This window comes from Nyctibius grandis, chromosome 5 (assembly GCF_013368605.1).
Source record: "Nyctibius grandis isolate bNycGra1 chromosome 5, bNycGra1.pri, whole genome shotgun sequence".
NCBI lineage: Eukaryota > Metazoa > Chordata > Aves > Nyctibiiformes > Nyctibiidae > Nyctibius > Nyctibius grandis.
The window spans coordinates 11,219,171-11,236,155 of record NC_090662.1 but is presented as its reverse complement, the minus strand read 5'-3'; the positions used below and the strand labels follow the sequence as shown (position 1 = coordinate 11,236,155).

General features: G+C 37.0%; 1 protein-coding gene across 1 annotated transcript in view; it reads right to left on the bottom strand.

The window, feature by feature from the left end:
• PCLO (piccolo presynaptic cytomatrix protein) overlaps nt 1-16,985 on the bottom strand; it is a 373,103-nt gene that overhangs the window by 150,383 nt on the left and 205,735 nt on the right. Inside the window, exons 8-9 of the mRNA XM_068401930.1 lie at nt 10,698-12,906; nt 5,222-5,370 (exon numbers count right to left, since the gene is read on the bottom strand). Coding sequence (XP_068258031.1) covers nt 5,222-5,370; nt 10,698-12,906 — 2,358 coding nt within the window. The remainder of the gene's footprint in view (nt 1-5,221; nt 5,371-10,697; nt 12,907-16,985) is intronic.

Genomic DNA, 16,985 nt, shown 5'->3' with positions numbered 1-16,985 from the left:
CTTTGAACTGCTACAGCTCCTCTGTGCAGAGCAGGAATGTCAGGTTCTCTAGAAATACTAAAGGTGCAAAGTTTTCTCTACTGATAGATCCTTGATGATGGAGATATTTTGCAAAAGAAGTATTGAAGAAAAAACTTAACAAGTACAATGTTCCTGCTCATTAATAATTTGCGAAGTGAGTGGTCTTCGCTTCTGCAATTAGGTCAGCACAGAACTCTGACTTTTGATTTAGAAGTCATTCTGTTATGCAGTGAGAACAACATTGCTGGGTGACTAAAAATGAGAAACTGCCTGCTAAATTCTGTCTTGAATTACAGTGAGGGGGTGGCTAACAATTCACTCATTAGATTGGATATTTTAACAATTACACTAAATTTGGAAATGTCCTATTTCTCATCGTATTTCTAAGGAATTTGAAAAAATAAAATGTCCCCCCCCTCAAGACTCAAACAGAAAGAGCAGTTTACTACAAATTTAATGAAATCTCCTTGAGAGTTCGAAAACAATCAAGACTAAGCAGCATGGACTTACAAAATGTGGAACAAAAATTTGCAGGTAGCCTTCTGGATCTCTGTCACAAACAGTATTTTCTTATTTTAACCCCATTGCTTGCCTTATGACCCATATTTTCATCATTTTTAAATATTCAAGTGCCCCTAAAAAGGCATGACTTAAATGTTATTTCAAGGGAATGGTACAGACCCATGAACCAAGACAAGCATATACTTTTTGAGGGTCTTCAGAAATAGGGGATTAACATTGAAAATGTTGCATCTCTAGAGCCCTAGCCTTCTTTTTGTGCTTAGAAAACTCTTGAACTGATGATGATATACGGATATTATGATGAGTCTGAGATTTCAGTATTCATTTAGGCGTTAAAAAGACCCACCTATCACCATTGGAATTTCTGTATTTAAAACTCCTCACTGAGAAGCTACTTATCTCCTGTTAATGTACTCTCACTGTCTATCTCCTTGTCATGATCTCTTACTCCCCTGGCACCTCCTTCTACTGTTCCTTCCCAACCTGTTTGAAATAGCCAGTTTAGTTCAGGATATACAAATAATTTACAAATAATTTTCACAGAAAATAATCATAAAAAGAGCCATGATATCTGGAGATTTAAAGAAGTTGCTCTCAACTGGCAGCAACTAAGCAAATAGTTGAGGTCAACAGGGATCAGTGAGAAATCTGCAACAGATTATGTATTGATTAGGTTTAAACCATGTTCACCCTCCTCAGGTAAGCAGTTCAGAATCACTATACTGAGAGACAGGTATTAAGATACTAAACTGCACTGCAATTTAATGTGGTTTAAGAATACTATGTAGCATCATGGGAGTTGCTATAGAAACAAATTTATTTTAATATTAATAATACAGTATGTGAGCTTAATCTGCTAAACTATAAGAAATCCATGGAAACCTGGAAGTTCAGGGTTGTCACTCCATTGCATTCTTGCTTCAAAAGCACAGGGTTGTGCTTTATTTATTACCTTTAATTGTACAAGCTCTGTGGTATGTAATGAAGCAGTTCTGATTTCATCTAGTGAGGAAACTGATGTTTCACACATGTGAAATAAAATCTTCTGGAATACAAATATTGTAGTGGTCAATAAAATATTCACATTTTTTTACAAAGGAGAAAATAAATATTTATAAATATGTAAAGGGCAAGTGTCATGAGGATGGAGCCAGGCTCTTCTCAGTGACATCCCTTGACAGGACAAGGGGCAATGGGTGCAAGCTGGAACACGGGAGGTTCCACTTAAATATGAGGAAAAACTTCTTTATGGTGAGGGTGACCGAACACTGGAATAGGTTGCCCAGAGAGGTTGTGGAGTCTCCTTCTCTGGAGACATTCAAAACCCGCCTGGACGCGTTCCTGTGTGATATGGTCTAGGCAATCCTGCCCCGGCAGGGGGATTGGACTAGATGATCTTTCGAGGTCCCTTCCAATCCCTAACATTCTGTGATTCTGTGATTCTGTGAAAATACAAATGGCAAATTTACAGCCAATAAGTGTAACTGGAAACATTGACTGATACATTACAAGCAGATTAGTGCTACTGACGCAAATACTTCCTTTTGTGCCTGGTTTGTGCTCCGTATGGGATATTAAAGGAGTTGCAATAGCTTAATTACTATACTAACTAGGAAACTGTCCTCCTAACTGATTTCAGGAAAGCCTCTGCAACAAAGAAAGCTCCGGGTGAAGGTGGACCTGTTCAGATGGTCAGGATGAAGAGTGATTTGCCATTTTTGGCTCCAGAGTAGATGATGCTTGGACACTACAGCTCTCTGTGCAGAACTGAGTTGTGGATACAGGAGACAGACAGCATGGGACAATGAACTCAGCAACTTTTTTTGTTACAGAAGAGACAGGGCTGAAAAAGCCTTCAGGGAGTGTTTACTTTGCCTCAGCACACTCATTGGCCTGAAAATGGATTATTTTTCTTGATAGCTTTAAAATATAAAATGAATGGTAAAAAATAGAGATGTTAATACTGATTTACTTGCTTCAATTGCTGTGCTCTACTTTCAGAATTCAATGTGGAGCTAATGAAACTTTTTTAAATGGCTCTGACCCTTTTTATCTTGTCTTAAAGTAATTTCTCTATGTGTCTGAAAAGAATTTTTTTTAAAGTTATCTATCTCAAACAAACGTTCACAGGAGATATTTAACATACACAAGCTCTGAGTAACATTTTGACAAGGAAGATGTTGCAGAGTTGGTGAGAACTGGCATTTCTCCCTTCTGCAGACACACTGATACTATTTTGTACCAGTGAGTGAATAACAGTAGCTAACCTGGACAGAAACAGATGAAGGCAGAACTGTCGTAAAGCTTCTTCTTCCACATCACTTTTCTTCTGCAAAGGCTTTATATGGCACCACACAGAATCATGTAGAACATGTTCACTCTCCAATTTCCATCCCAGATTTTACAAAAACTTAAAAAATGCCTTTGGCAAAATTTTAAATGCGGTATCGCTACTGCCATATAAACATGGGGATATCAAAACAGCTTCAGGAAATAAAAAAAATATATTTTCCTTCTGGAAATAATCCAGGAAAACAAGACCTCTCAGGCCCCTTAACCTTCCTCCCAAAAAATTTTCATCAAAGTCTTTCAACCGGTCCTAGTGTAGTGCTATTTATATGAGAGAAAAAACAAAGATCAGACCTTTGTGACTAGCAACTTGCCTTGGAACTCTCCCAGAACAAAAGCTCTGGAGTTCTAAAAGTTAAATACAGCTTACCAACCACCTCCATATCACAGAGCTCAGGATAACAGGAACCCTTTTGGACAAACCTGATTTTCAAGGCAAATTTTTAATTTTACCTCATGATGCTGTAGCGGTCAAATACAATTAAGTATGCTCAGAATAATGCATGTTTCTCATGAGGATTAAAGTGCTCAGACAGGCATTTTTTTATCTATTGCCAGTGATGTTAAGAGCTGTGAAGGCTCTAAAACATCCTTTATCCTTCAATAAAGTTGGTTTATAGAGTGAGTTATTTGAATAGAAACATGGAAGACTTGTAGCTCGTAAAACCTTCTTTCTCAACAAGAAAAGGGTAGGCTCAGTACAACCTAGGCTGTGTAAATCTCAATATATGCTAAATAAGAGATAGGAAAAGAGGAAACAATAAAAATAAATGACAGCTTGTATTGTAAGATATTGAATGCTTACTTCATAAAATGTACATCCTTACTTCATAAAACCTACATTCTATTGCCAAATGTCAGTGAAAATGCTCACCAACAAAAAAGTTTCAAAAGCTGCATGACAGTAGGGTATCATAGAAACATAAAATGGTTTCAGTTGAAACGGACCTTAAAAATCATCTAGTTCCAACTCCCCTGCCACAGGCAGGGACACCTTTCCACTAGACCAGGTTGATCAAAGCCTCATCCAGCCTGGCCTTAAACACTGCCAGGGAGTGGGCATCCACAGCTTCTCTGGGCAACCTGTTCCAGTGTCTCACCACCCTCACAGGAAAGAATTTCTTCCTAATATCTAATCTAAATCTACCCTCTTCCAGTTTAAAACCATTAACCCTCATCCTGTCACTACTTGCACTTGTAAAAAGTCCCTCTCCCACTTTCCTGTACTGGAAAGTCCCTCTCCCACTTCCAGGTACTGGAAGGCTGCTAGAAGGTCTCCCTGGAGCCTTCTCTTCTCCAGGATGAACAGCCCCAACTCTCTCAGCCTCTCTTCATAGGAGAGGTGCTCCAGCCCTCTGATCATCTTTGTGGCTCTCCTCTGGACTCGCTCCAACAGCTCCATGTCCTTCTTACGTTGGAGGCCCCAGAGCTGGATGCAGTACTGCAGGTGGGGTCTCACAATAGCGGAGTAGAGAGGCAGAATTACCTCCCTCGACCTGGTGGCCACGCTGCTTTTAATGCAGCCCAGGATACGATTGGCCTTCTGGGCTGCAAGTGCACACTGCCAGCTCATGCTTGTTTGTATGTTACCTGAGGAATTAACACGAGCAATACACAAGCTATTAAGTACCACAAAGGGGCCATGCAATACCTTCTCTTGCGTCTCATAGAAAAGAGACTATAATCTCAATCAATCGGTAAAATGATAACTGAAACAATCAGGTGAAGACCTTAAAGATTTGAAATATATAAACTTCATTAATTCAAAGAGGATATGTGATGGTATACTAAGGTGAACTAGATTTCAAAGTCAGCAAGCTTGAAAAGCTGAATATGGTATTTTTCTTTCTTGCTATAATAAATGAAACATTCTAATTACTAGATTGATAAAGTCAATTTATCAATCTGATTTATTCAGTAACTGATCACTGACTGTTGGGATTATACTGACCAACTAAAAGTGGGAAAAAGTGTCAACAGGATAAAGCAACTCTTTTCCTCAAAATACTAAAAGAAGGGTCTTTATCGCTGATAAAGTAAAATGGGACTAATTGTTTTCTTTTTTTTTTTTTTAAATACGAATACCTAAAGTATAGATAGTTCTGGTTACCCCATTAACTCCTTTCAAAAATCACAAGACAACCTGCAATTTTAATGCTGAATTGCAGATGAATGTTACTCTAATTTCATCAAGTACTGATGACAAATACAGGTTCAACAGCACTTCTCAGCTGAAAGTAGCTGAAATTTGATTAATCCTGTAGTCCCTACACTATCAGACAGTATGATTAAATTGTTAAACATTTATAAAACTAAAGGCACAGCTTACTTGACAGCTTACTTGATCTTGGTGTTGACTTGGCGGTCGAGAGTGGGACAACTTCTCCGGCAGCCTTCTGTCGAGGCCATGTCCATTCTCCAATCGAGATTCCCTGGGCTTGTCAAACCAATCTGTTTCTTCACGACGGAGATGATAGGCTTTGAAAACCAAGGACAGGTCAAATGTTCTGATCCAGTGCTGGGCAAAGGGCAATAATGTGCACTGTGCATAGCAAACATGCATAGTGGTTACTAATTGGCCATGCAGTTAAAGCAAAGTTATAGGTGAGACTTGAGACATTGAACTCAGGCATAATTTAGCTGTAAGTGATATAGCAAAGTGAGAAGATTCTGTTTATGTCAAAACTATGAATATTAAATACCAGAAGAAACCCACTGCCTAGCGCTACAGCCATTTTGTTCCTTCTGGTAGCTCAGAAATACATTGCTGATTTCACACATTTCTAAAATGTTTGATGAAGAAAATTAGTCAAATTAGTTACTTTTCAGTAGGCTATGGAAAAAAAACCCCTAAAACAACCCCCCAAAAAAATAACTCTCAAAACCCAACCTCTGCTAATGCCCAAACGTCTGAACTGGATATTGTTCAAAATATTTTGGAAATAGTCTAGAACTACTTATAAGAAAACTGAGATTCCTTTATGAAATAAGTACCATCACAAATCAAAGAAGATATGAAGCAATCTATACTCTTTGTAATTCTAAGCAGAAATATTGCAAGTGTTCTCATTTTGAACTCCATCCCCCAATTTTGCAGTATGAACCTTCTTTGTGCATGGAAAGTTAGCCAGAATGTTTTCTGCAATAATTCTGTAAGACTAATGTTCTTATATTTGCAACAGTTTTAAACCTGTATAAAATCTATTGTGTTAGATACCCTTTGGGGATCAAATAATATTGTTTCATTGAGATCAGTTTTGCAAACATGCATATTTATGCCTACTGACTATTGGGTCAACTGACATAGGTTTCACTCCATTGAGGTCAGAATCAGCTCCTATGTGTTTAATAATATTTCCACTATACAAGATACAGATTTTCATCTATGTTGCCCATCAGTGTAAACCAAAACAATGTGCAGCTAAGTAAAATGCAATGAAAGCAATGAAAGTTTGAATTTTATGCTTTAATAAGCAAGATAAATTTGGAATTCAAAGCAAGACAATATTTGTTTCAGCAAAACCACCAGAAATTGCAAACCTTAAATGAGGTCGGTTGTTGCTATAGTAACAACCGTGAATGCAATTGTTCCATGACACAGAAGACAATTTAAAATGAAAAATAGTAGTAGTGTGCATAGTCTTCTCTATTTAGTTGTTAAGGTAAACGTAATCTAGTTGGTTTAACAAATAATTGGAAAAAAGTTTAATGGAATAAAAAATAAATTTTGTTTTTTCATTACTATTTTATTAAATTGCTCCAAAAAAAGAGGAATAATATATGTGCACGATTTTTGAAAATAATATTTTGTATGTGGTAAAAACAACACCCTATATTATATTAGGCTATATTAGGCCTTTGGACAATTCTTACTTTTGGTTCAGATACTATGTAGTCTCTTCCTTCCTAACTGTACAAATTTGATCTAATATGAAATGGTTTGAAAATATTATTTAGATCAGCATATATGAATTAAATAGAAACATTACTAAAGGTTGATGCTTGTCGGGCTAGTGATTAGTTATTGATTAATTACTTTCAAGAAACCATTATGATCTAATATGAAAATCCTTTACGCTTTACACATTTATGCCAATTGACCAGTGCCTGCATGTACCAGGCTGGTTCATAATTCATAGTGACAGAACTTCTTACTGAAGCTTACATGAAGAACATAATGCATTTTTCTGATCCCAAATACTAATGCTTACTATTGCAATCTGTCATCAGCTGAGCAGAAGAAGGAATTTTTTTTTCTCCTCCTGTCTCAGCTGAAATAACTTTTGTTGGATTTCTTGTTTAGAAAAGCCAGCACATTATATAGAATACCATACTGCAGTTCAGACCAGCCAACTTTTTTATCACTGTGATGAATGTGCATATTTTATGTGAAATTAAAAAAGGTATGTATGTATGTGTATATAGCCACACACACATCACACTCATATGTACATACACACATGATTAATTGTTTTTTGGCTTGATTAGTTGGGATTTGTTTCAGCTGGAAACTTGAAAACAGCCAAGATGAATCACCAACAGTATTAGAGCATACATTCTTCTTTCTAAGACTAACAATATGCAGTCATATGGTTCCACCTGTAAAAACCTCCTGCTGGAGTCAATAAGGTCCCATGCTGTTAATCACAAACAGTTTAACAAGGTGAAATTTAACTCCAGGCTGCAGAGTCCCAGAAACTTGATTAGAGAACGAATAGTCATCACTCTAAATCCCACAGATGACAAATTACAAGGCGTCAGCTGTGTTGATGTCTTGATGTCTTCATACCTCAATTTTAAACTTCCAAACTCTATGGTAAAATTAACAAATTAGCATATAAAAGAAAAAACATCCTTTAGGTGAGAAAAGGTACATTTTATATCTTCTCAGCTGACCAGCAGGGACTATTTACATTAATAAAATTGAGCACTATCTTCAGTATGCTTGAAAATTAGTATCTTCAACATACTTAATAGTTTGTGGAAACTGTGGCAGCTTTCGGGTTAATAAAGAGCTATTTACTGGATCAGATCTTTCATGGTATTTGAAACCCTGAGAAAATATCAGATGTTTCAAAGCTCAGAATGCTATTTATTTTTAGTGGGAATGTTGTGCTCTTTTGACACTAAAGACTTTTTTTTTAAACCTGTTTGATGTTTGGAATCCTAGTGTAGGTACTACTTATGTGCTGAAGCACGGTTTTAAGATTTGTTATAGTATATAGGTGCACTTAGTGAAAAACAGAAGGTTTGGCCTCAAAGTCCTATTTGTATTCTCTTCTGGTATTTGTTACGGAATGTGATTCTTAAAAAATGAACAGAAAGTCAAGCACATCTCTCAATTTTAACTAAAGAAAAACAATTCAAATTTAATACTTTGACATATTCATTTTTAAAAGTCTCTAAAGATGAAAATTCAAGCTTTGGCACAGGAAGAGATTTCCTAAGACAGTGCTTAAGACTGATTTCTTTTAATGAAATCTCATCAACATCATGCAGCAGTTGTTTAAAAAAAAAAAAAAAAAAGAAAAAATAAACCAAAATGTGATAAAAGGCTGAATGCAACATGCCAGAATAGCTGTCCACTGTTAGGGCAGTAGAGAGAAATGCACTCCGGAGAAAAGGCGGCCATAACTTTCCGAAGAATTGTAATTGCTTCTTTAAAACGCTTTTTGTCTTTCATCCAAATTATATGAATTATTTTCAATTCAAGTTACTTGCTATTAGACAGTATATTTGAAAATGTCGTAAAGCATTTTGATTTCCCAAGATTTTACATAAAATGGTGAAAAAATAAGTTATTTGTGAAGAAACAAAAGCTTTATAGAAATTAGAAAAATATTGCTGAAAGGGGAAGCCCTGGTATTCAGGGACATATCAATCTAATAAGGAACATGTGAATTGAGTTAGAATACTTCCGAAAGAGCATAACTAATCGGAGACTAATTTAAAACTAAAACATGTTCAACCTAACATGTAACATGTATGCCTTGTACAAGTAGATAACAGAAACATAAGGCACTGTAGTGCAGAAATATAATGTCCTACAGCCTGTTTATATGAGGTAGAATAGCAACAAATAGGCTTTTTTGGTCCAGTTTGGTTCTCCTTAGTTTTCAGGAGGAAAGTTCTGTGTCTTTTCTGTGACCCTAGAATCACCCTTAAAAGTCACAAGTTGAGTTGAGGCAAGATAACACCTATTTATTTAAGAATGGTATGAGTTGCAACTTGGGGAGTTCCTTTCAACTGCCTTCAGATTTAATTATAGGACTCTGTGTGATAAGAATTCCAGAACAGCGAAAACACTTAAACTTGTGATAAAAGTTAAAAAAGCTGATGATCCTGAACCTTCTCTGAAACACAGACTTCATGAGGAGTTTGTAGATATCTAAGAAATGTGAAAAGAAATGGTTTGTCTTGATGATCTTAAAGGTCTTTTCCAACCTAAATGATTCTATGATTCTAAACTTAACAGAACAAAAACCTTCAATGTATTGTAGTATCAGGAAGGCAAATAGATTCAATTTTCTAATGCTTAAGAAAGATTCAGCTTATGTAGAAAAGCAATAATGCAATCATGAACACTGAGGTTAATAAAAATCTGAAAAATAAACCATACTACATAATCATGCAAATGTGTCTTTTGAGACAATCATTGCCATTTACAGACAATATAGCGCATGCAAAGTGTTTTTTATTGTGCGGTAAATACACATAAGAAAAAGTTAAGGGAGCGCATACAATTTTGAACATATTAATTTCATTTTCTTTCAAACTGTCTTTATGATTTTTAAACAGTTTAGAATATATTAAGTCTGAACTGACTCAAACAAAACTGATACATAATTTGCAATTATTTAGTACTTAACATCAGCTTTAACATTTTGCTGTACTTTTTCAGAAGAAACATTTTTAATTGCACCATGTATAATACATCAGAAAGGTTCCTTTCTTGAACCTCAGTGAGATAGATAAACCCTTGTGCTTATTTGGCAGACATATTGTATGGGTGCACATAAAACCAGCTACACTGCATAATCTGTCAATAGAAGTAAAATACTTTATGCAAGTTTATTGAAGGATAAGATTGTCTTGCACCATCTAAATGACAAATTATCTTACATCATCACAATTCTGGATGCACAGAAGACCACATGACAGGATGCTTTCAACAAACCACATGTAGAATGTTATTTTGCTATCATGTTAAGCTCTATATGGTTCTAACATACAATATGTACTTAATGAACACACTATTTCTACATAAATGCAGATCTAAAGTGGTGCATCGGGAGATGAAATTATCAGTTCTTGAATTCTGTTATGGAATTTCATGCAAATAAAATTACTGGAGTTTTGTAGAGGATTTGGGAGATTATTTCCAAATCCCAACAAAAACTATTGCAAATAAGTTCAATGATTCACAGTCACTGAAGAAGGCTCCACATAAAGACTGATGGTAGGGTATGTATTGTACACAGAATATTCTACACAGCATCATTAGAAAAGTAGATGTCAACAAGTGAAAAGGAAAATGCACAAGCAAACCAAAAGGAAAGCAAATCAACAACAATACAGTGAGCATGCTAGAGTAGCTTAACACCATCCAGAAACTGCTATAGGGGTAAAATAAAAAATATCAAATAAAACAAAACAAATCAAACCCCAAAAATGTAGATACACAAAAGATGCACCAAGGAACAGAAAAAAGAACAAGTCTTTGCAATATAACAAAAATTAGACACATGCATAGAAATGAGGATTTGCGTGGTGATAGTAAGATACCAGTCTGAGGCCTAATTTACCTTCACTGTCTGACATGGCATGCTGGAAGTCATCCATGATGAAGGCTATATCTCGATCATAGCCTCGAGTCCGTGACTCCTCCCTCATATGTTGCTGGACCTCAGGTAATGAATGGCTCGATCCAAACTGGTCCCTGGTATCTGCAGATATTGGTGGCAAGGGTCCAGCTGCTGCTCTTGCCATTCCCATTGGCTGGCCAACGGGACTTAGTGGGCTCTCTTCCTCTGAGTTCTGCGCTACTATTGGGATCCTTCCCCTGCTTTGGCTAATAGGTAGACTGGTGGGTTTAGTTCTTCCAGAAGGTGCTGCATGGCTAAAGGAAACATCTAGGGGTTCAGCTTCTTGAGCTTTCAGTCTTAAAGAAGAACTGGAAGAATCCCTTTTCAGTGACAAATCAAGCCCATAAACTGAGGAGGGTCTAGATGAGGGCCTAGATCTACTACCACTGCTATAAGACTTGTCTGCTTCATCTTGTAATGTGGATCTCATTGTTGGACCTAGTGCAGTCCCAAGGCCTGCTCCAATGGATGAAGTCAGTGGTGCTCCCATGTATTTCTGTTGGTCAGTGATGTTTTTTCTAAGGCCAAAAGTGATATCATCCTGAAGAAGCCTTGCCCTAGTAGTAATTCCCCCAAGTGTTGAAGTGCTAGAAGTCATATAGCTCGAATAGTCAGGCTCAAGGTCTCTGCTTTCTTGGATAGGTGAAAACTTTGTTAGTTTGGGGTCTATCAAAGCTTTCTTGTGTTTTGACTGCTTCTGGTAAAGGAGGGCTGCTGGAAGCTGCTTAGCAGCCTGTTTCTCCAGAGTAAGCCTACCTATGCTATATTTCTCAGATTTTGGAAAATGCCTGTAGCTGCCCTCTGCGTGGTAATACTGTGACAGACCAGCCAGATGATCAAGACTTTCTGCACCTCTACGGAACTCTTGTTTTATCTGGTGTTTCAGAAGTTTGAGCTCATAAGGGTCCTCCATTGGGTCTTCATCAGCTTTAACATAGGAATGTAACCTAGAAGAAGTCTGCAGTGGTGCTAGGAAGTCTGACACTTCTTGTGCTCTCCTGGCCTCACTTGTGCGAAGCAGTCGATCTGTTTTGGTCAGATCTTTCTCATGGAGGCTAAAACTGGAACCAAGTGCTCCTGTTCCTTTAGTAAGTTCTCCTATATCATCAATTAGTACATAATTTCGGGGTGTATGGTGGTGGTCTATATCTGCATAGAATGAATCTGCAGATATGCTTGATATAGGACTGCTTGCTATGCTGTTTCTCTCATCTAGTCCTATCCTTAAGTCCAAGGTAGAGTATTTACTGCCCAGCTGGGAAACTGCATAATTATTGTCAGTTGAAACTGGCGCTATCATGAGAGGCTGATTGCGAATTACATCATAGTTTGTTGTTATCTTAGGCTCCAAATATAATGTAGTTTGTCTTGGCTTTGGCTGTATCACCATCATCTGTGATGGGAGTTGGTATGATGGCTGTTGAGATGGTGGAGGTTGAGCCTGTGGAGTAAAGGACATAGTAGCTCCTGTTTGGAAAGCTGTCTGGGTCTGATAGGGTGAAACCTGCTGGTGATACAAAGGCTGCTGTTGTTGGTAATGTGATTGCTGTGTGAACGGAGTTGGTGCTTGAGTAGGCAGGGCAGGAGATGAATACTGATATTGAGCATATGGGCTTGTAGCAGGGGCAAACTGTGTTTCTGGCTGGGTTTGTGGTGGCATAAACTGGTTAAAATCTGTCTGGGGTGCAGTACGTGGTCTTTCCAAGCCATGCTGAGTTTCTATTCTGGTTGACCTGGTATTATTAACTTCACTGTCTGACATATAATCACGTTCTTCTGCTACTCCTTGGAGATAGGCACGCTCTCTCTTTTCTCTTTCTTTTAGTAAGGCTTCTTTCCTCCTATTAATGCCCATTTCCAAGTATCTCAGCTTGGCATCTATTTCTTTTTCCTCCTCATCTAGCTCTGCTTGCTTCTTCCTGAGCTTGGCTGATTCACGCTCGACCAGATCCAGTTCCCTGTCTATATCCTGAAGAATTTTGGCTCTGGCCATAGTGTTGGTCCTACAAATCCTTCTGCGTGAAACTGATCCCACAGAAGTATACGGCGACTGAGTTCCTGCTGTTGCTTCCTCTGGAGGTGGGTTGGGCAGAGTCCTCTTCACCTTCTTTTGAGTGCCTGATGGTGTTACGCTTGAAGAACCTTTTGTCTGCAACAGAAGAAACAGGACTGAATCGTTATTCTGGAGGCTTGAGCTCAAATTAATCACAAGCTGCTTAAATTTTTTTCACGGCATGACTTTGTATCTTAACCATATACTTTCTCTAATGGAGAGGAAGCTTGTGGTATCTGTGAATAAGCAGCAGAAAACAGCATGAAAAAATGCTGGCAGTCTGCTAAAGAACAGGAAAATAAGCAATCTAATGCAAATTAAGGGTGACACTCACTAGGACTTTGTTTAGTCTAAGATTGAAAAATCTACTTTCTATTCTTGAAATTGGATTGTAATTTAAAAGGTTTTTTTTATATCTCCATATGCTTATACATAAACATACACAATGTATATGTGTGGGAGGGGAATATATATAGACCTACACACCTTCTGGTGCTAACACACTTGGTACAACAGGTAGTTCTTAGTTCACCTTGTCATTTTTGTCCCAACTCTGCTGCTACATATATATTTTCAGGGAAGATTCTTGTGCTTTACAAAAGTGATGTGAGCTTCCTTCAGTTCATTGAAGACTTTCTTAAATGAAATTTGTTCCAGTTCCAAAGCTACAGTTTAAAACTTAAAAAAAGTTAAACAGTATAAAAATATAGGAGTCTAGTTCAGTCCAGATGTCCAGACTTCCCCACAGCTAATGGTAGAAGAGTGATTCACCTTGATCTAGGAGAGGTATCTACCTTAGGCTGATGAGTCTTTTTTTGGAGGTGCCTATCTCTTCATCATCTAGGAAAGTAGGCAATGCAACTGGTTGGATGCAATCTAAATTGCACCCTGAATTACTAGGGTTTTTAAAAGGTTCTTTTTAGTTTTGAAATAAATTTAGGCTCCCACAAAATGTAGATACATTAAGAGTGGGACTTGAATGATTTTGAAATTGTATCCTATCTCCCCAACAGCTTCTTATGAATTTTGTCTTAGTAAAGTAAAAGGGATTGGTCTATACACATACACTAAAAATAATCACCTCAGCCATTACAGAATGCAGCCATGTTCATGGCAAAACATGGAAACACTTTAGCACAGTTTAATAAGGGAAGTAAAAAGAATATTAACCAACTTGACTCTTCTGCCTCTGCAGGCAAGCACAGCACTTTAGCAAGCATTGACTGTTATTAATTAAAAATGGAATTTCTTCTGAAATAAATGCTACTTCACTCAGATAAGAATTCAACAAGATTAATTTTAATTAGGAGTTTAAAACTCACTGTTTTCTCTGTTTATTCTAATATGTCATCAACAAATTGTAAAAGTTTTTAAAAAGTGTTGACTACCCTCTTTTGCTGCTCCCCTGTTAATTAACCTTAGCAAATCACAACAATCAACACATTATTTGAAATGGATTTTTAAAGAAAGTACCTTTTTAAGTGCCATTTAAGCTCTTTTCATCCTCTTCATCTAAATTCTATCAACTTTTGCATGTTTCAGATTTCAATAAATGCAATTTAATTTTTGTTTTCAGCTTCCCATGGCCATTTCCCAGACCCATGTTGTGCCAACAAATCAAGAAACTAATTTTCTCTTGCTCAGTGTGTACTTACAATCAAAGACAAATTAATCATCTACATTAGGTCTAGTTGGCTATTAATTTATATTGTAAATTCAGTCCAATACCACTGTTATTTCCCCCTCCCAAACTGAAATAGCAATCACAGATGGTGAAGCAGTCACAGATGGTCGGTGGTATTGGGGAAGAGCTATTAATAACACATTCATTAAAAGGTCTATAATACTTTATAGAATTATTGTTTTCAGATGACAGTTAAGTTGCTGATGAATAAATCTCAATGCCAGCTTGTAATGCATTTTATCGAAAAAAACCTATACCTTTGTCTGCATATAAAGCAGCTCAGACTAACAGACACTACAGGAAGATGTGCCACTTGCTTTTGAAAAAGTGTTGATAACCTCTAGTTCTCAGCTGCTACTCTCACAAAAGGTAAGTCTTAATTATTTTTACTTGATATTTACATTGGCATAAGAAAAAATAAATACGATATTTTGGTACTGTGATAAAATGTGTAGTTTTTTTTTCTTATTCCTGGATGTTCTTATCATCAGTTGTGTTAGCATACTACCTGGGAGCTGCGTTAAAAGATTTAAGGGAAGTTCAACTGGAGTATTTTGTCAGATAACTTTTGAATAGTTGTTAAATTTAGTTTTTGCATTTCCTTTGAATTTGTTAACTAGCAAGGAAAAAAGACAAGCTACGGCTGATCTTCACCAAATTCTAATCTCTTATTACAACAAACTGGGAGTAGAAAGGAGTAATTGTGCTGTCTAGGCCTACCCCTGTATTTTTGGTGCCTGTAACACATTTATAATGTTATGCTCATTTTAGGTTTAAAGTATCCAAAGAAAAGATGGGGCAGCAACCTTCATGGGACTACCCTGGAGCCAAACAAAAAAACCTGTCAAATACAGGCAGGCATTCTTAGGCCTTACAGTTACTGGGTAAAGGTTAGGTTAGATGTCAGACAGGTGACCTTAGCAAGCTTTCTGAATAAGCCATGAAGTTTTCTACCATATTTTATCACATTTTCCATCTTCTTCATTCTAACACATTTACTTCTAGCTATCTAATACCACCCTCACTAATTTTTAAAAATCATTCTGTGTTTAGCAAATGATGTCTCTAAACGCTGACTGTAAATCTGAAGAACTAGAAGTAAATTATTGTGCTTCTTTTTTTGCCATTACAACCTTATAAATGTTATTACTTTATTGCTGACCCTTGTATATGGAGAGAATTTCATATTAGTCTGGGACATCCCTTCAGGATGGACATAATGGTAATCAGATCTACTTCTGTGGCAAAGCTGACCTTGCTAAAATAAGACCAAAGCTTGTGCTTGAGATAAAGCTACAGATACGTTCTCCCCAATAATACAGATTAAAGAACTGAGGAAGAACCTATCTTCCCCTTCCCCCATGAGTTTTTAAGCTTAATAGCGTTTTGATAATAAAGATAGGAGAAGAATGCACTCCTCAGTCTTGCAGTTCAGTAACAAGATAACATCACAGTGAGGAACTCAAAACAACGAGCTGAAGGTTGCGTGCAAACATATTTAGTAAAACCTTCCTTTTCTGCCTTGCAAATATACATGAGTCTTGACGTGCATTATCTCATGAGTTTTAATTTTTAGAGGTCAGCTGGACAAAGGCTTATGAACCCTGTTAAATTGTGTGGTGACTTTCGAATAATTACTTTGAGATGACCATTCTATTATTGTGAATCTTTGTGAAAATACTTTTTTCTGCTTATTTTTGTCTCCTCCAATTTGATGGCATTGCTGATGAGGCCAGCAAGACTCCGATCCACTACAAGAATCAGTCAAGCACTAGGAAATACTTGTACGTTCCACTGCTTTTTATCTGTTTTAAAGAGAGGGTTTACTTTGGGGGACTGAATGGCTCAGGAGATCTGTGATGAATTTCTACGTCTAAACAGTGTGTTTGATTCTAGTTACTCAATCTTTCCTCTCCTTTTCTCAACTGAACTTGTTTGAATATGATATTGTGCTGTTCTTGCATCCTCCTCCCTCTCTCTCTCTCTCTCTTCGTCTAGCCATGCTTGGATATTAGCTTCATTTGCTCAAAGGACTGAGCTTTCACACTTGGGCATAGACTTTTATACACTTCTTGCATATTTTGGATTTTAGTAGCAAATATGTAACCCTCATTATTCACTTTCTTTTAACATTTTCTGTGATCACAACACAAACAAACTTAAACTTCTTCTTTCCACTTTAGAGCTGACAAAATAGACCTGTATTTGTATATATTTTTTGGTATGAATAGGGACAAATCCTGCAAATAATATGTATACAATGTGTATACATATATGCATACGAACAAACTAATTACAATGGTAATGACAGCATCCTTATTAGAGTTTGCCACCACTAGATTGTCTATGTAATAGACACAGTGATGTTAGACTACCTACAGTCTGTGATGCTATGAAAAAGCAAAGGTAAAGTGGGTCATAGCTGAAGCTATTCCTCTGCCACAATCCTCTGAAGACTCAACAGTATGGTGGAAAGCCTGTCCTACACTCT